This window comes from Phyllobates terribilis, unplaced genomic scaffold, assembly GCF_046119375.1.
Source record: "Phyllobates terribilis strain yellow unplaced genomic scaffold, ASM4611937v1 Scaffold_1__5_contigs__length_1240528914, whole genome shotgun sequence".
NCBI lineage: Eukaryota > Metazoa > Chordata > Amphibia > Anura > Dendrobatidae > Phyllobates > Phyllobates terribilis.
This window is the reverse complement of record NW_027362761.1, coordinates 271,460,525-271,474,406: the sequence shown is the minus strand read 5'-3', so window position 1 is coordinate 271,474,406 and position 13,882 is coordinate 271,460,525. Positions and strand designations below refer to the sequence as shown.

The window sequence follows — 13,882 nt, the reverse complement described above, 5'->3', positions numbered from 1 at the left end:
TGGAGATTATAGTTAATGGGGGGGACAGTGTTGCTTATCACTTTATATTTTGATTACTAAGTGGCTAATAGTATATTAATGGTGGGGTACATATCTGTTTTCAGGGGCGCAGTGTGGGGGAGATGTGTATATACAATATATGTGACCTTGTTATTTTCTAGGCTGGAGATCATCGTGACTAGATGAGTCGTGGCTGGGAGATGAAGACATGAAGGTCTGACCAGAGGGAGAAGAAACAGCAGAAACAGACTCTGATCAGATGAGACGTCAGCGGTAAGAGCCTGGATGTAAATATTATTCTGTATCTGCACTGTGTGACTTGGAGTGATAATGTTATCTGTAAAATCCCTTAGGCTGCATTCTCACATTTGTGTGAAATGTCCGTGTGCCGGCAGATTTTTTTATCGGATGGTCCACGGACTCGTACAGTTTTATAGATCCATTCACACATCCATGAAAATCATAGATCTGAGAATGAGATCTGTGAGGGTCAGAGAATGTTTTGTTCTGATCTGATTTTGAGGATTAGAATAGGACATGCTCAATGTGTCTGTAAAACCGGGCAGCACACCGACACTGCACATGGATACAGGAATGTAGCCTTATTATGTATAGCACAGTCCCTTACTATATAGTGTACTCACTTATTATGTATAGTGCCATCCTTAGTTATATAGTTTCATCTTTTATTATGTATAACACCCTCCCTTATTATGCACCATCCTCTCGTTATATGTGGTGCCGTCTCTTATTATATAGCTTCCTCTGCTGTTATGTACAGTGAGATCCCTTACATAGCATATTCTTGTTATTTTTGTCAGTCACAGCTCCCTCTTTTATTACATAGTCGTCTGTTGTTAGATATAAAATGACTGCTGATGGAGCAGCAGGTGACCAGAAGACCAGTCCATCAGCTCCTCCATCAGAAAAGAAGCTTTCCCTTGCTCCATCAGCCATCATAGCATTATATATCTAACAAGAGAGGACACTATGTAATAAAGACAGAGGGCTATAAATAATCTAATATGTAAGGGTAATGCTGTACATAGCAAGAGAGGGCACTATGTAATAAGCGGCGGCAATATACATAATAAAGGAGGCTATGTAAGAGGTATATAAGTTTGTGTGGCTATATAAACATCTGTAGCTTTGTCGCCATAAAAGGTAGGGGGCCCAGACACATTTCTTGCACAGGGGCCCCAAGCAGTCAGCGTCCGTCCCTGCCCCACATAGTCCTCCATAAAGTATAATGGGCCCCACATAGTCCTCCATACAGTATAATGGGCCCCACATAGTCCTCCATACAGTATAATGGGCCCCACATAGTCCTTCATACAGAATAATGGGCCCCACACAGTATTATGGGCACCACATAGTCCTCCATACAGAATAATGGCCCCCACATAGGAGTGGTGGTTCTGGTGTCGCGGGCAAAAATAAAACCCCCCTGTGGGCCAGATTTGGCCCATGGGCCAGAGTTTGACATATATGCACTAATGTAACTTTTAGGCTCACCATGGGAAGGTAGACTTACCATTTGAGAGTCAATGTAAAGGCTGTGCTCCTGTGCATGAAAAAGCATAATGTACTACACTATCCTATACCATGGAAAAAATAAAAATAAATGTGAGACACCCATATCAGAGGCTAAGGTATGCCATAAAGATACTTTTAGCATATGTGGGCTACTGACACATATAACAATTAAGCTGGAAGCTTTCCTGGCACCTATGCCAAATATGCACATAAAGACCAGATGTGAATAGAACTGTGGACTGTAAGTTCTTGTATGTGATAAGGGGTCAAACCTGATGGTGGGAGATCAGGCAGGAAAAAGTGTGTAAATAATCCAAAACCAACCCTAACATATCAGGGCTGGCAATTCCCAAAGCCTGGCTACTGAAAAATAGAATTGGCTCCTGGAATGGTTTGCCAGTGATAGTGGTAAGATCTTAAACATGACTTATAGGCTCTCTTATATGATGTTGGCACAGACAAATATAAGTAGATATACACATACACAGATATATGTGTATATATAGTGTGTGTAAGTATATATATATATATATATATATATATATATATATATATGCACACACAAGAGTGTGTGATATCAGTGCAGAAAAGGGAAACCTATAGCTGCAGCGTGTGAATATGCATGTAGAGGTATATACATAGGTGTGTGTGTGTGTGTATATATACAGTACAGTGTCAGACTACTATACACCATATTGGGGGGAAGTAATGGGGGTTACAACACAGGGATGGGAGTCTGACCTTTATGGGCAAACCAGCTCCTCAGCTCCCAAAACAAGAGCCACTCCCGGCTGCAGTCGGGAACCCCAGTCCTCTCCAGCCGGAGTGTTTTTGCTTGTGCACTTACTGAGGGCGGAAGTGCGTACAAAAACTGGCAAGCACATGCGCAAAACTCCAGCCGCCATCATTGATGCGGGCAGCCGGGCTTGACATTCTGGTTCTTGCAGCTTGTTTCAGGTCTCTGTAGTCATGACGAGGGTTATGGTTAGTTACAGGTGACGCGCAGAGCTGTCCTTCGTGTTTTGTGCAGGTCTACATTATCCAGTGAGTGTTTTGGCTCCCACAGTCAACATGGCCGCCGTGTGTGGCATCAGCTGTGAGGCGCAGTCAGGGGAAATGCGTCAGTGAGGGGCGGAAGTGTCTGCTGCTGGGGCTGGGTGGGTCCCGGTGTTTTGGCCTGAGGGAAGTTTATCGGGTTTGATGGTGAGTGCAGAGTTCTGTGTATTATCCAGTATAAGGTTGTGTGCTGTCCGCTGCCGGCTGTCAGAGGGGGCACAGGAGGCTGCGCACTGCCCATAGACACACACTATATGGAAGGGCTGACGGTGATTATTCTGGATGGCACATTCCGGCTCATCTCAGCCTGAGGTGGCTGATGACAGAGAGCAATAGCGTGTATATGGAGATGAGACTGGTTTGGGTTTTGCTGTACTATACATATGACATTTCTAGTCTGTGTATAGGATGATTCTCAGGATTATGTATATAGATGGGAAGCTGTGTAATATTCTCCTATATGTATATATCTATATGTATCATCTTGTGCGTTATATTTGTGATTCCTGGCCATTACACGATCTCCTGTCTGCCAGTGCATAGAGCCATAGAGATCTATTACTTCTCATAGGGACAGCGCTCCGGTATCTGTCGGTCACAGAGGAAGTGATTGGAGCACACGTGGTCGGGACTCTAGGATTAGTGGGGGACTCTGGGTTGGTGGGGGTCCCAGCAATAAGTGAGGAGTTGGTGTGGTGGGAAACCCTTTACAGGGTGACAGTTTCTCTTAGGTTTACTTTCAACTTAAACCTAAGTCCATCAAGTTAAACCTATGGGAAGGCAAAAACCCCATGGGCAGACACTAATATTAGGGGGAAAATTCTCCCTAATAATCCTTCCTGTCTCCACATATGGCGTTCAGACTGGTTCCCTGGATCGAGGCCTAATCACAGAGTCTATAAGATAGAAACAAAGAAAAGCGCAACCACGGTGAATGGGAAGAAGTGTCCAGCGCTCACCTCCGGTAGTTGTGCTGAACGGGCACAACACTGGTATTGTGACATCACCATTGACCATTGACCCTCATAAAGGTCATTGCTGACTCCCTGTCTATTCACCTGATGAAGGGAATGAACCTTCCCTGAAACGCGCAGTGGAATAAAAAGGATCAATCTACCTGGTCGGGATCTTCTCCTTTGCAGCGCTCCAGATGACATTGCCTTTTTTCCTTCCAATCCATCACAGAATTTTCTACTCATAGCCTGCAATATTATGTTTCTCAAGAAAGGCATCAAGGCCCTCCTTGTACTTTTGTAGTGAAGGAATCATTACATCATGTGGCAGAGACTTCCAGTCGCACTGCTCTTACAGTAGATAATCCTCATCTGTGATTATTAGGGATGAGCGGACCCGTGGAAGTTCTGGTTTGTCGGCTCTCCCGCTCTCCTCCCCAAACTGTAAAACGGACTCCAGGAGAAGTTCAGAGTTCAGCCCCGGACACCAGGTGTCCAGGACGAACCACGAACTTTACAGTTGGGGTACGCTCCTCTCTAGTGATTATGATTGAACCTTCTTCCCTCTAGACATAGAGAGAAAATACAGAAGTATGCAACTCAAGGGGTTATAATGATTTCAGGATTTAATAGTGGAGGATCGTGTGCTACATGTCACTGTGTGTCCTCTGTAAGCCCTTCGCTATGCTTTATAGAGCAGGGTGCCCCTTCCAAGTGTCCTAATGTGATTTTTTGACTGGGGCTGATCAACTTGGATGATCCCTTTAAGTTTTACTTAAAACCCCATGAAAAGGGTTATTTATTGAAGTCAGTTACATCCCCTTATTGGGGCATATCAACATCTTATACAGGCAGGAGACCCAGCTGGCGAGTTCCCTATGTGAACCAGCAGGGAGGGCCACTCCATACGAGTGTTCTGTACTCTGATGTCCATGTATTATCTGGAATGGCCTCCATGTGATCCGTGCCACTGCTCTTCTCCTGTAGTAATTATTGCAGCTATACCTGGCTGCCGCAACTTCACCTTAGAAATGGTCTGTGCCTCTACCAAGCAGCTGATGGAGACAGCGGCCCCATTCTAGAAGGCAGCATCTGGATCGTGTGCTGGGCAGATGGACGGAGCCGCACACTGTGTGTGGATTTCTATTGATGTCTATGAACGCTCATGTTGGGTAATTGGAAGATATAGAATGACTTTTGTAGTGATCTCTCTGTAGCTGTCACTAGGTACCACGGACGCTCCGCACCAGCCTGGGTGGATCATAGTATTTCCTTATCACACATTGGTGGCAGTCTGGCATCATAGTATAGCCCTCGAATGATTTATGCAAATTGCAGACTTGTACCTCTGGGTTCGGCAGATGTACCTCTTACTGGTGATTTCCATTATGCCCAGCACCACTGATGTCACATTTCCTCACCCCAGCCATTGCACAGACTGGGCCAGTGAGACCCTGCTTGCTTTCTAAAGTGACCCTTTTTGTATTGCTTTTACATTTGTTATTAGTAATTTTTTTGTTTTTGGGGTCTAGCCTTTTAATCAACTGAAAACTGTCTACCCCGGTGATAGGTTCTCCTTAGAGATTATTACTCGTCACTTTTTTTTCTCTGGTTATCCTACACAGTCGTGGCTTATCTCTGATGAGCGGGTGCCTAAGGAGTAGTTATCTTTTTACCTTTTCTCTTTCTGTTACAGGAAGAAATGTCAGGAGAGAGCGTGGTGAGCTCTGTGGTGCCCGCAGCTACAACCCGGACCACCTCTTTCAAATGCGCCAGCACCAGTTCCAAATATGTGAAACTTAATGTAGGGGGTGCCTTATATTACACCACCATGCAAACCCTCACCAAGCAGGACACCATGCTCAAAGCGATGTTCAGTGGGAGAATGGAGGTGCTAACGGATAGTGAAGGTAGGAGTCATATTTTTTTTTCTTTTGTCGTAATCTGGTCCGGTCATGGTATAAATCTTTCCTGATGCCTAGGATCAAACATACATGTGGAGTACACCAGATTGTAGCCCAGGAATATCTGTCATGGCCCAGACAGCAGACTCCTCTAAGAGAGCAATGTAATCAAGGCAAGGAGCTGACTGGGAACCAAGGAGGCTGCAGACGGCTGCTCATTTTCTTTGCGGAGTAAAGGAGGATTATAGTGAATATGTAATATACAAAAAACAGGGGCCACTCTTTATTGTGCCTCTTCACTTAGACACATGGATGGAGGTCCTGAGTCAATACCCTATTCTTGTAGTTCAGGGTTTGTCCCGAGTAAACAGCTCTCTTGATACCTCATTTTCCCCCGTTTTTGTTTCAGGGAAGGGATTGCCATTGGAGTTCGTAGTGTTGACTTTTTTGAGATCGTGTTCACATATTTTGCATCTCTTTGAAAGGTTTAGTTATTAAGATTATAAAAGTTACCTTTCAAGGGGTTGTCATTTAGTATTGATGAATCTGTCCTTTGTCTATATCACTAATATTATCTGCTATTCGTTCTTGAGGCGTCCGGATGTAAGCATTGAATAGAGATGAGCAGCACAACTCAGTTAAGTGTGTAGTGGCCGCTGCTGAGACCTGAAGATCAGCTCCATTTTCTTGAAATGCACTTTGAACAGAATTCTGCTGCTCAGCTCCATCAGTGTTTACATCCGTCCTGAGCTAATAACTGCTATTGTACAAAAGAAATACATGGTGATCCTACTGGATCCTGTTCCTCAACTGGACAGAAAAGAATAGGACTGCATTATTTTTGTGCTCCTTTACATATTCTTTGTTAAAAGTACGGTTAATTTGAGAAAAAAATCCAGAAAACAGTGGGCTTGATTCATTAATAATGGCATATTATACACAAGCCTTAATGAAGGGCACACTGGAATAAGATGAACCTAATTGATTAATGGACACACGCCATAATGAATTGGGCGCATCTTACAACCACCATGCGGCTCCGTTAGAGACATTACTCCATTCAGGTACTACAGTTCTTTTCTGGCGTAATTTGCGCCACTAAACTGGTGTAAACTTTGAATTTGCTGAGCAGGCTTCATCACACCAAAGTGCGTGGAGCTGGCCAGGTCTGATGAAAAAAAACGCCTAATGACTCGAGATTTATAGCTAAAATTCTGCAACATCTCAAAAAAGTTGGGACAGGGTTAGCAAAAGACTGGGAAAGTAAGTAGTGCTAATAAAAATCAGCTTGGAGGGTCAAGTTTCACCTGAGTCACTTGTCTTTATTAAAAAATGCATGTTAGAGAGGCAGAGTCTCAGAAGCGAAGATGGTCAGAGGTTCACTTATCTGTGAACCTCGTCTAAACATTGTGGAACAATTTCAGAAAAATATTCCTCAACATAAAAATTGCAAAAACTTTGAATATTTGACCATCCACAGTACATAATATCATCGAGATGTGAATTTCTCCAGAATCTCAGAGGGACAAGGTTGGTGGTCAATATTTGATGCTTGTGATGTATGGGCCATCAGGTGGCAATGCATTAAAAACAAGCATGATTCAGCTTGCAAATCACTGCATGGGCTCCGGAATAGATACAGAAATCACTGAATGTGAACACAGTTCACCGTGTAATTCACAAATGCACGTTACAGCTGTATCGTTCAAAGAAGCTACCATATATCTACACAATCCAGAAATGCTGTCATCTTCTCTGGTCCAAAGCTCATTTATAATGGACTGAGGCAAAATAGAAAACTATTCTGTAGTCAGATGAGTAAAAATGTGAAATTCTATGTGGAAACCATGGATGCCGTGTCCTCCGAACTCAAGAGGTGAGGAACCATCCAGCTTATCAGCGCACAGTTCAAAATCCAGTATCTCTAATGGGGTTGCATTAGTGCCTATGGCATGTGCAGCTTACACATTTTGAAAAACACTGTCAATGCTGAACATTGTACAGAGGATTCAGAACAAGATATGCTCTCATCCAGACAACTTCTATTTCAGAGAAGGCCTTGCATATTTCAGCATGACAATAAACCTCATACTGCATCCGTCACCGGAGTTTGGCTTCAGAGAAGAAGAGTTCGGGTGATGAACTGGCCGCCTGCTGTCCAGACCTTTCACCAATAGAAAACATTTGGCGCATTATGAAACAAATAATCTGGCAAAGACCCAGAACTGTTGAGTAACAAGAATCCTACATCAGACAAGAATGGGATAACATTTTTCTTCTAAAACTCCAGCATTTAGTCTCACTTAGCAGAAGTTTACAGACTGTTGTAAAAACAAGAGAGGATGCTACATATGGTCTTGTCCCAACTTTTTTGAGATGTTTCTTGCCTCAATTTCTAAATGAGTTAGACCATTTGTCCATTTCACTTGAAAAAAAAAATGAACTTTCACCTTCTGATCTGTTCTATTGAGAATAGTATGACTTGAAGAGATTTCCAAATCATTTCATTTTTTACTTTACAACCGTTTCATATATAAAATGTTGAGTAAGATTGATGCTTTTCTAGTCGTCCAGAGTCATAGAGAAGTTCTTATCAGCTGAGTACAGGTTCCTTTTCCAGCTGTCTGCATCCTACCAGTTTTCACTTTCTTGACAACCTCTACATATGTTCGATCTCCTAAATTTGGCACCTGCAAGAAGCCTTGCAGTCCTGCATTCTTCTGCTAATAACAGCTGGTAATACAGAAGAAGAAATCTTTGCGAGGCTCTTCTGTGTAGACAGACGTGCTTCTTTCTTCTTTGCCGCTGAGGTCCCGTAGCAGACGCAATGTATATTTTAAGTGATACTGTAAGTGGTTAATAGAAATCACATCGTGGTGAAGTTTTGCTTTTACACATTGGTTCTCTTCTAGTAATTTACATTGGGCTTTTTGCCTACAGTACCCTCTGTTAAATTGCTCTTGTGTTCCATTAAGGTTGGATTCTTATAGACCGATGCGGGAAGCACTTTGGGACCATATTAAATTACCTGAGAGATGGAGCTGTTCCTCTTCCAGAAACACGAAGAGAAATTGAGGAACTCTTGGCAGAAGCAAAGTATTATTTGGTGCAAGGGCTGGCAGATGAATGTCAAGCGTCTCTTCAGGTGAGATCTCCGTGAAAGCTTTATTTAGTGATATCCAGTAATGCAGGCACAGGATGGCCAAGAAAATCCTAGTAACTTATACAATCTGCTCCCGAGGATTCCAGTAGCTGGCAATGTCTCCTAAACATCTAAATTCTTAGCAGACAGGCATTATTTTATGTGACTGATATTTTCTAATTTTTCTTCTCCTGTTTCCTTAGGAATAAACCTTTTTTTCAGCTATTTTAAGTCCGTCTTTCTTTATAATGGAAGTCTTGTAATAACACGGGGTTAAATTTCCATAATGTTTTTCTTCAACAGAATAAAGATGTATATGAACCTTTCTGCAAAGTCCCAGTGATCACGTCTTCAAAAGAGGAGCAGAAGTTGATAGCTACATCTAATAAGGTCAGAAACACACATGGACGTTGGTCCTGAAATAATGTATTGCTGCCTTAAGAGGGTGTGTATATATGTATATAATGTGTGTAATAAATAAATAAATGAAAAAAAAAAAAAAAAAATTATATATATTTATATTTTATATTATATTCTATATTTGTGTAGTTCTTTCATGACCGGACTGCAGTATTTACCTTGCTAGTGTAAGTATGTGCAGATCGTTTTGCAGGACTCAGCCAGGTCATCAGTAGTCTCTGGCTGCCGGACTGAAGGGATAAGATTCATTGGCCTCTAGTCCAGCTGCCAGAGACTACTGAGCTGGCCGATGGACTGCAGTCCTGCACATCGATCTGCCCATCTCTTGTTAATGGTGTAATCGTTTTCCTTGCACATACCTGGTACTTCCTAAAAGTTTTGTGATCATTTGCAATCTACATGTCATGGTGACTCTGTCACAGAAGGATCTTATTGTGGAGCTTTTACTACATGTGGCCAGAATGGAAAGTGATCTAATAATCTATGACTGTTGCACAGAATGCTGTTGGTGCTATTACTCAGATCTGCTTGTTTTCCTCCTCACAGCCTGCTGTCAAGTTACTTTACAACAGAAGCAATAACAAGTATTCTTACACCAGGTAAGGTTCCTCTTTGTACACCTTAGCAGGAGCATGTTATCTGAAAGGGTTTATAAATGGTTTCACAAATAAGACCCTGTTCACACGTACATTGTTATATCTGTTCTACTCCATCATTGAAGAGCTAAATAATGGTAGTGCAGGATCTCTCATGACGAACAGTCCTCAGGCATAAATAGCATTTTTGACAGGACCCGTGACTCAGGCGTCAAGGCTGATGTGAACACCGGTATTTGCGATTTCTTTTTGGACACGTATTTACACTTTGTCTGGACTTTATATACCAACATACACACTTTTCTTAGCGTCAGTAGAAATATATTTCTTTCTAATAAAAATGTAAATAAAATTAATTATTGTACACATATATATGGCATTTGATCTCTTCACTGCAGCCTGAATTAAAACCTCCGTTTTTATCCTGTTTCCCAGCTGTGCAAAGTAGAAATAAGATTTATATTAAAAAGTGACTTTTGTTAGCTTGCCATTAAAACTATCTGGAAGCCGACTATAGCAGCCAAACCTCATTTGCTTTACCTCCCTTGTGATCAGAGCCCAATAGACCCAACACAACGGCATGATCGTCTTCTGGAAGTCACTTCTCTGAGACTTTCTCTCAGGTCTTCCTCCTAATTCCCCATTTCACTGTGGATTTTTCCCCCCAATCACAACCCCTATAGGCTGCCATTGTTCTCGGCAGCGCATGTCTTCTTTACACAGGTCAAGGCACCGCCAAGAATGATGATCTTTTGTACAGCACAAAAGATCACTTCACCCCATGAACTAGCAATTTGCTCGTTTTTCTGGTGGTCGGCAGTATGTTTACACTAAGAGATTATCCGGAAAGAGTGTTCTTACTTAAAGGGAATCCCCTGGCACTTATCTGATCTCTAATATGGGCATACAGGTGATAGAAATGTAAATCTATACCTACCTGTATGTGTCATATTAGAGGTCTTGTTGGTGTGAAATGTCTTTTTTATTCATTCTGGTTTCTAATGTCTTGGAGGCACGGGGCCCGCAAGAAATCCCCGCCTCCTGTATTAATTATGTTTCCCCCCTCCCCAGCACGTCACAGTCGCCGTGGCCAGATTCCGCGCCTGCACACTTCACCTTTTACGCAAGGCGCACTTTTTCTTGCCGTCTATGTATCATTGTAGAGCAGGGATCTTATGCGCAGGCGCCGGGAAGTCACTCTGAGTTCCCAGGGCACTGTGATGTGCTAGAGAGGGGGGAAACATTTATAATTAAAACAGTAGGTGGGATTTCTTGCAGGTCCCGGGATAGGAGCACATCAGAAACCAGAATGAATAAAAATAAATTTCACAGCAACAAGACCTCTAATATGAGGCATACAGGTAGGTATAGAAATGCAAATCTATCACCTGTATGCCCATATTAGAGGTCAGATAAGTGCCAGGGGGTGACAGATTCCCTTTAACACTAATTCACAATAATCTTTCAGTGTAAATTCACCTACATTGCTGAGTCTTACTTTCTCCCTATTTAGAAAAATATAAGCCTGTCATGCGCTGTTCCTTCGTTTCTATGGCGGGATTGGTAATAATACCCATTTTACTTTTTTTTTTTTTTTTTTTTGCAGTAATTCCGATGACAACATGCTCAAGAATATCGAGCTGTTTGACAAGTTGTCATTGAGGTTTAACGGGAGAGTATTGTTCATCAAAGATGTGATTGGTGATGAAATCTGCTGCTGGTCATTCTATGGTCAGGGGCGAAAGATTGCAGAGGTGTGCTGTACGTCCATTGTGTATGCAACAGAAAAGAAACAAACTAAGGTAAGGTTGTTGTTTTGTTTTTTTTACTATAGCCAATAACTAATTTAAAATTAAAATGTGGTAATCTCAGAAAAGCTGTGCAATTCATATTTATAGCCTTTCTTTAAAGAGTTTTCCTGGACTATTTTATTTTTTTTTCTAATAGGGCTAAGAACTGACAGGCTGTTTTTCGTGGCCATGGCTCCTCCGAGCAGTCTCAGACCACTCCTGCCGGTGATTCTAGTGCTTCATTTGACCTCAAGTCAACAGAGCAGCTCTTCCAGTCTGCTCTGCCGACATGTTGATTCACAGCCGGCTCCCCGCAGTTAGGCAGCGGGCAGCTGACTGTAAATCGGCCTGAAGACTGGGAGAGAAGCAGCTGGTCTGTCGACGTGTTGTCACCGCAGGAGCGGACCATGAACACTCTGAGCCGGCAGAGATTGGAGCTTGGCAGAACTTGCAGGTAGTTAGCAACTGCCTGTAAGTTCTTGGGCCCATAAGAAAAAAAATAAAACAGTCCCAGACAAGCCCGTTAAGGTCTCTTCCCATTATGTTGGATTACTCTTTATTCAGCCGACCAGTGCTGCAACTTTGTAAAATGTCACTTTAGAAACTGGTGATCATACTGAGATCTCATGTAACGCAGTACACGAATAGCTGTTAATACACTGTATATATGTCATGTAGTGTGATAGACTGACCATCCTAATTGTATTTGTTCATTTAGGTTGAGTTTCCAGAAGCAAGAATCTATGAAGAGACTCTTAACATCTTACTGTATGAGGCACAGGATGGACGAGGACCAGATAATGCTCTGCTTGAGGCCACCGGAGGTGCAGCTGGACGCTCCCATCACCTTGATGATGATGATGAGCGGGATCGCATCGAAAGAGTAAGGCGGATTCACATCAAACGACCAGATGACAGGCCTCATCTTCACCAGTAGGACTTGTCCACCTTGAATATGATTCCTCCGTCCAAAAACCAGACCGGTCTGCTCTGAATCTTCCCAATCAGCATGGGAACAGCCCCGTTTTAATGGTTGAGGTAGTTATAAATGACGCATGCTTGTGAGTTTGGGTCCAGCCTCATCTGTTACACTTTGTGACTTATTTATATCACTTTGAAGGCACAGGGACCTACCTTGAGCGAGTTTCTTTTTTTGTATGTATGGTTATCCCCAAAGCAATTGCTGGTTGTATAAATGTAAACTTGCCTGCTAAGTGCTGATGTAGGATGTATCGGATGTGAAAATGAAGGTGAATTTGTGTCCAGATGGACTAAATATATAGCCTTAATGCATTGCTTGATGTTCTGGGGTACACATTGACTGTATACTGTATGTAGACCAAGAAAAACATTCTGTACTTCCGCTCAGTGCAATTAATTCCATGAGACATTGGAGGTAAACTGTATTCATTGGTTTGCATTCAGCGACTATTGCTGCATAACCATGGAGCTCTGTAAAGTCAGTATGAGCATGAATGGATTATAACTTCATTTCTAAACATTTATGGCTTCACGAGATCCTCATGGGGAGTAATCCTTACCACCCAGATAAGCAATGCACCTTCTAGTGTTTTTATGTCAGGATTAATATTCTGTATTTTTTCTTTGTTTTACATAGCATTAGCTTCTTATATGTATAAAATAATTTATATTGTCCCTAATCCCCAATAAACACAAATATGGACACTTTTCAATTTTTGTTTCTTTATTATGTTACAAACTGTTTAGCTGTTTTACATAAAAGGAACCCGTCATCAGGTCTTCCCTATAAAAGCTGTTGCCGTCATGTTCTCCTGCGTGTTAATACTTTTCCAGCAAGCTATTATTATTATTATTTCCCCAGCTCACTATATTCCCCAGGCAGCGCTGTATATCTTTAAAAAAATGGTCATCGGAATGTGCTTCTTGTCCCCTGCCTGCCTAGTAACATTGCCCATCATCCTATGAATGACGTGGATGATGCCTTCTACTTCATCCACACAGCCAGTAAAGCATAACACCTAAGAAGGCTTTCTGCCTGCTGTGTGCATGAATCATAGGCGGAGGAGCAGTGGCATTACAAGGCTGAGAGGGGCACTGAGCTCAGTCCTCAGACTTCCATAGGACCTTTAAGTGCACATTAAAATGCAGCGCTGGACAACTTTTAAACTTTTCTTAAGACAAAAACAAATACCCTGCAGCAAATAAATAGCAATAATACATGAAAATAATATGAGGTACTTGGTTAACATAATTTTGATTAAAAAAAACGTGAAAGCCGTCCCACCACGTCACGGTGACCCTATTCAGAACGGTCCTAACCTCTAGTATTTAAAATCTTACCAAGTGTCTAATGACATAAGGACTGAGGCCCCAACTAATGGACACCCAGCCATAGGGAGCTTTTTAAACGTTTTTTTTTCAAAGAAAAGGGAGGCTACACCCTTATTTGCACAGAGTGCACAAACTGAAACAAAAACCAAAAGCAATGAGCTGGAATATAAGT

The 13,882-nt window shown here is 42.2% G+C and overlaps 2 protein-coding genes across 2 annotated transcripts in view; one reads left to right on the top strand and one right to left on the bottom strand.

The window, feature by feature from the left end:
- The window catches only part of UBE3B (ubiquitin protein ligase E3B), an 88,679-nt gene extending 86,277 nt beyond the window's left edge, over positions 1–2,402 (bottom strand). The window contains exon 1 of the mRNA XM_073672623.1: positions 2,278–2,402. The gene's annotated coding sequence lies outside the window, so the exon portion shown is untranslated. The remainder of the gene's footprint in view (positions 1–2,277) is intronic.
- Positions 2,403–2,590: 188 nt separating this feature from the next.
- Positions 2,591–13,091, top strand: KCTD10 (potassium channel tetramerization domain containing 10). Its single transcript, XM_073672609.1, has 7 exons — positions 2,591–2,739; positions 5,242–5,455; positions 8,425–8,594; positions 8,895–8,981; positions 9,558–9,610; positions 11,214–11,409; positions 12,116–13,091. The coding sequence occupies exons 1-7, from the start codon at positions 2,737–2,739 to the stop codon at positions 12,332–12,334; spliced, it is 942 nt and encodes a 313-aa protein (XP_073528710.1). The 5' UTR covers positions 2,591–2,736; the 3' UTR covers positions 12,335–13,091.
- Positions 13,092–13,882: the final 791 nt, after the last annotated feature.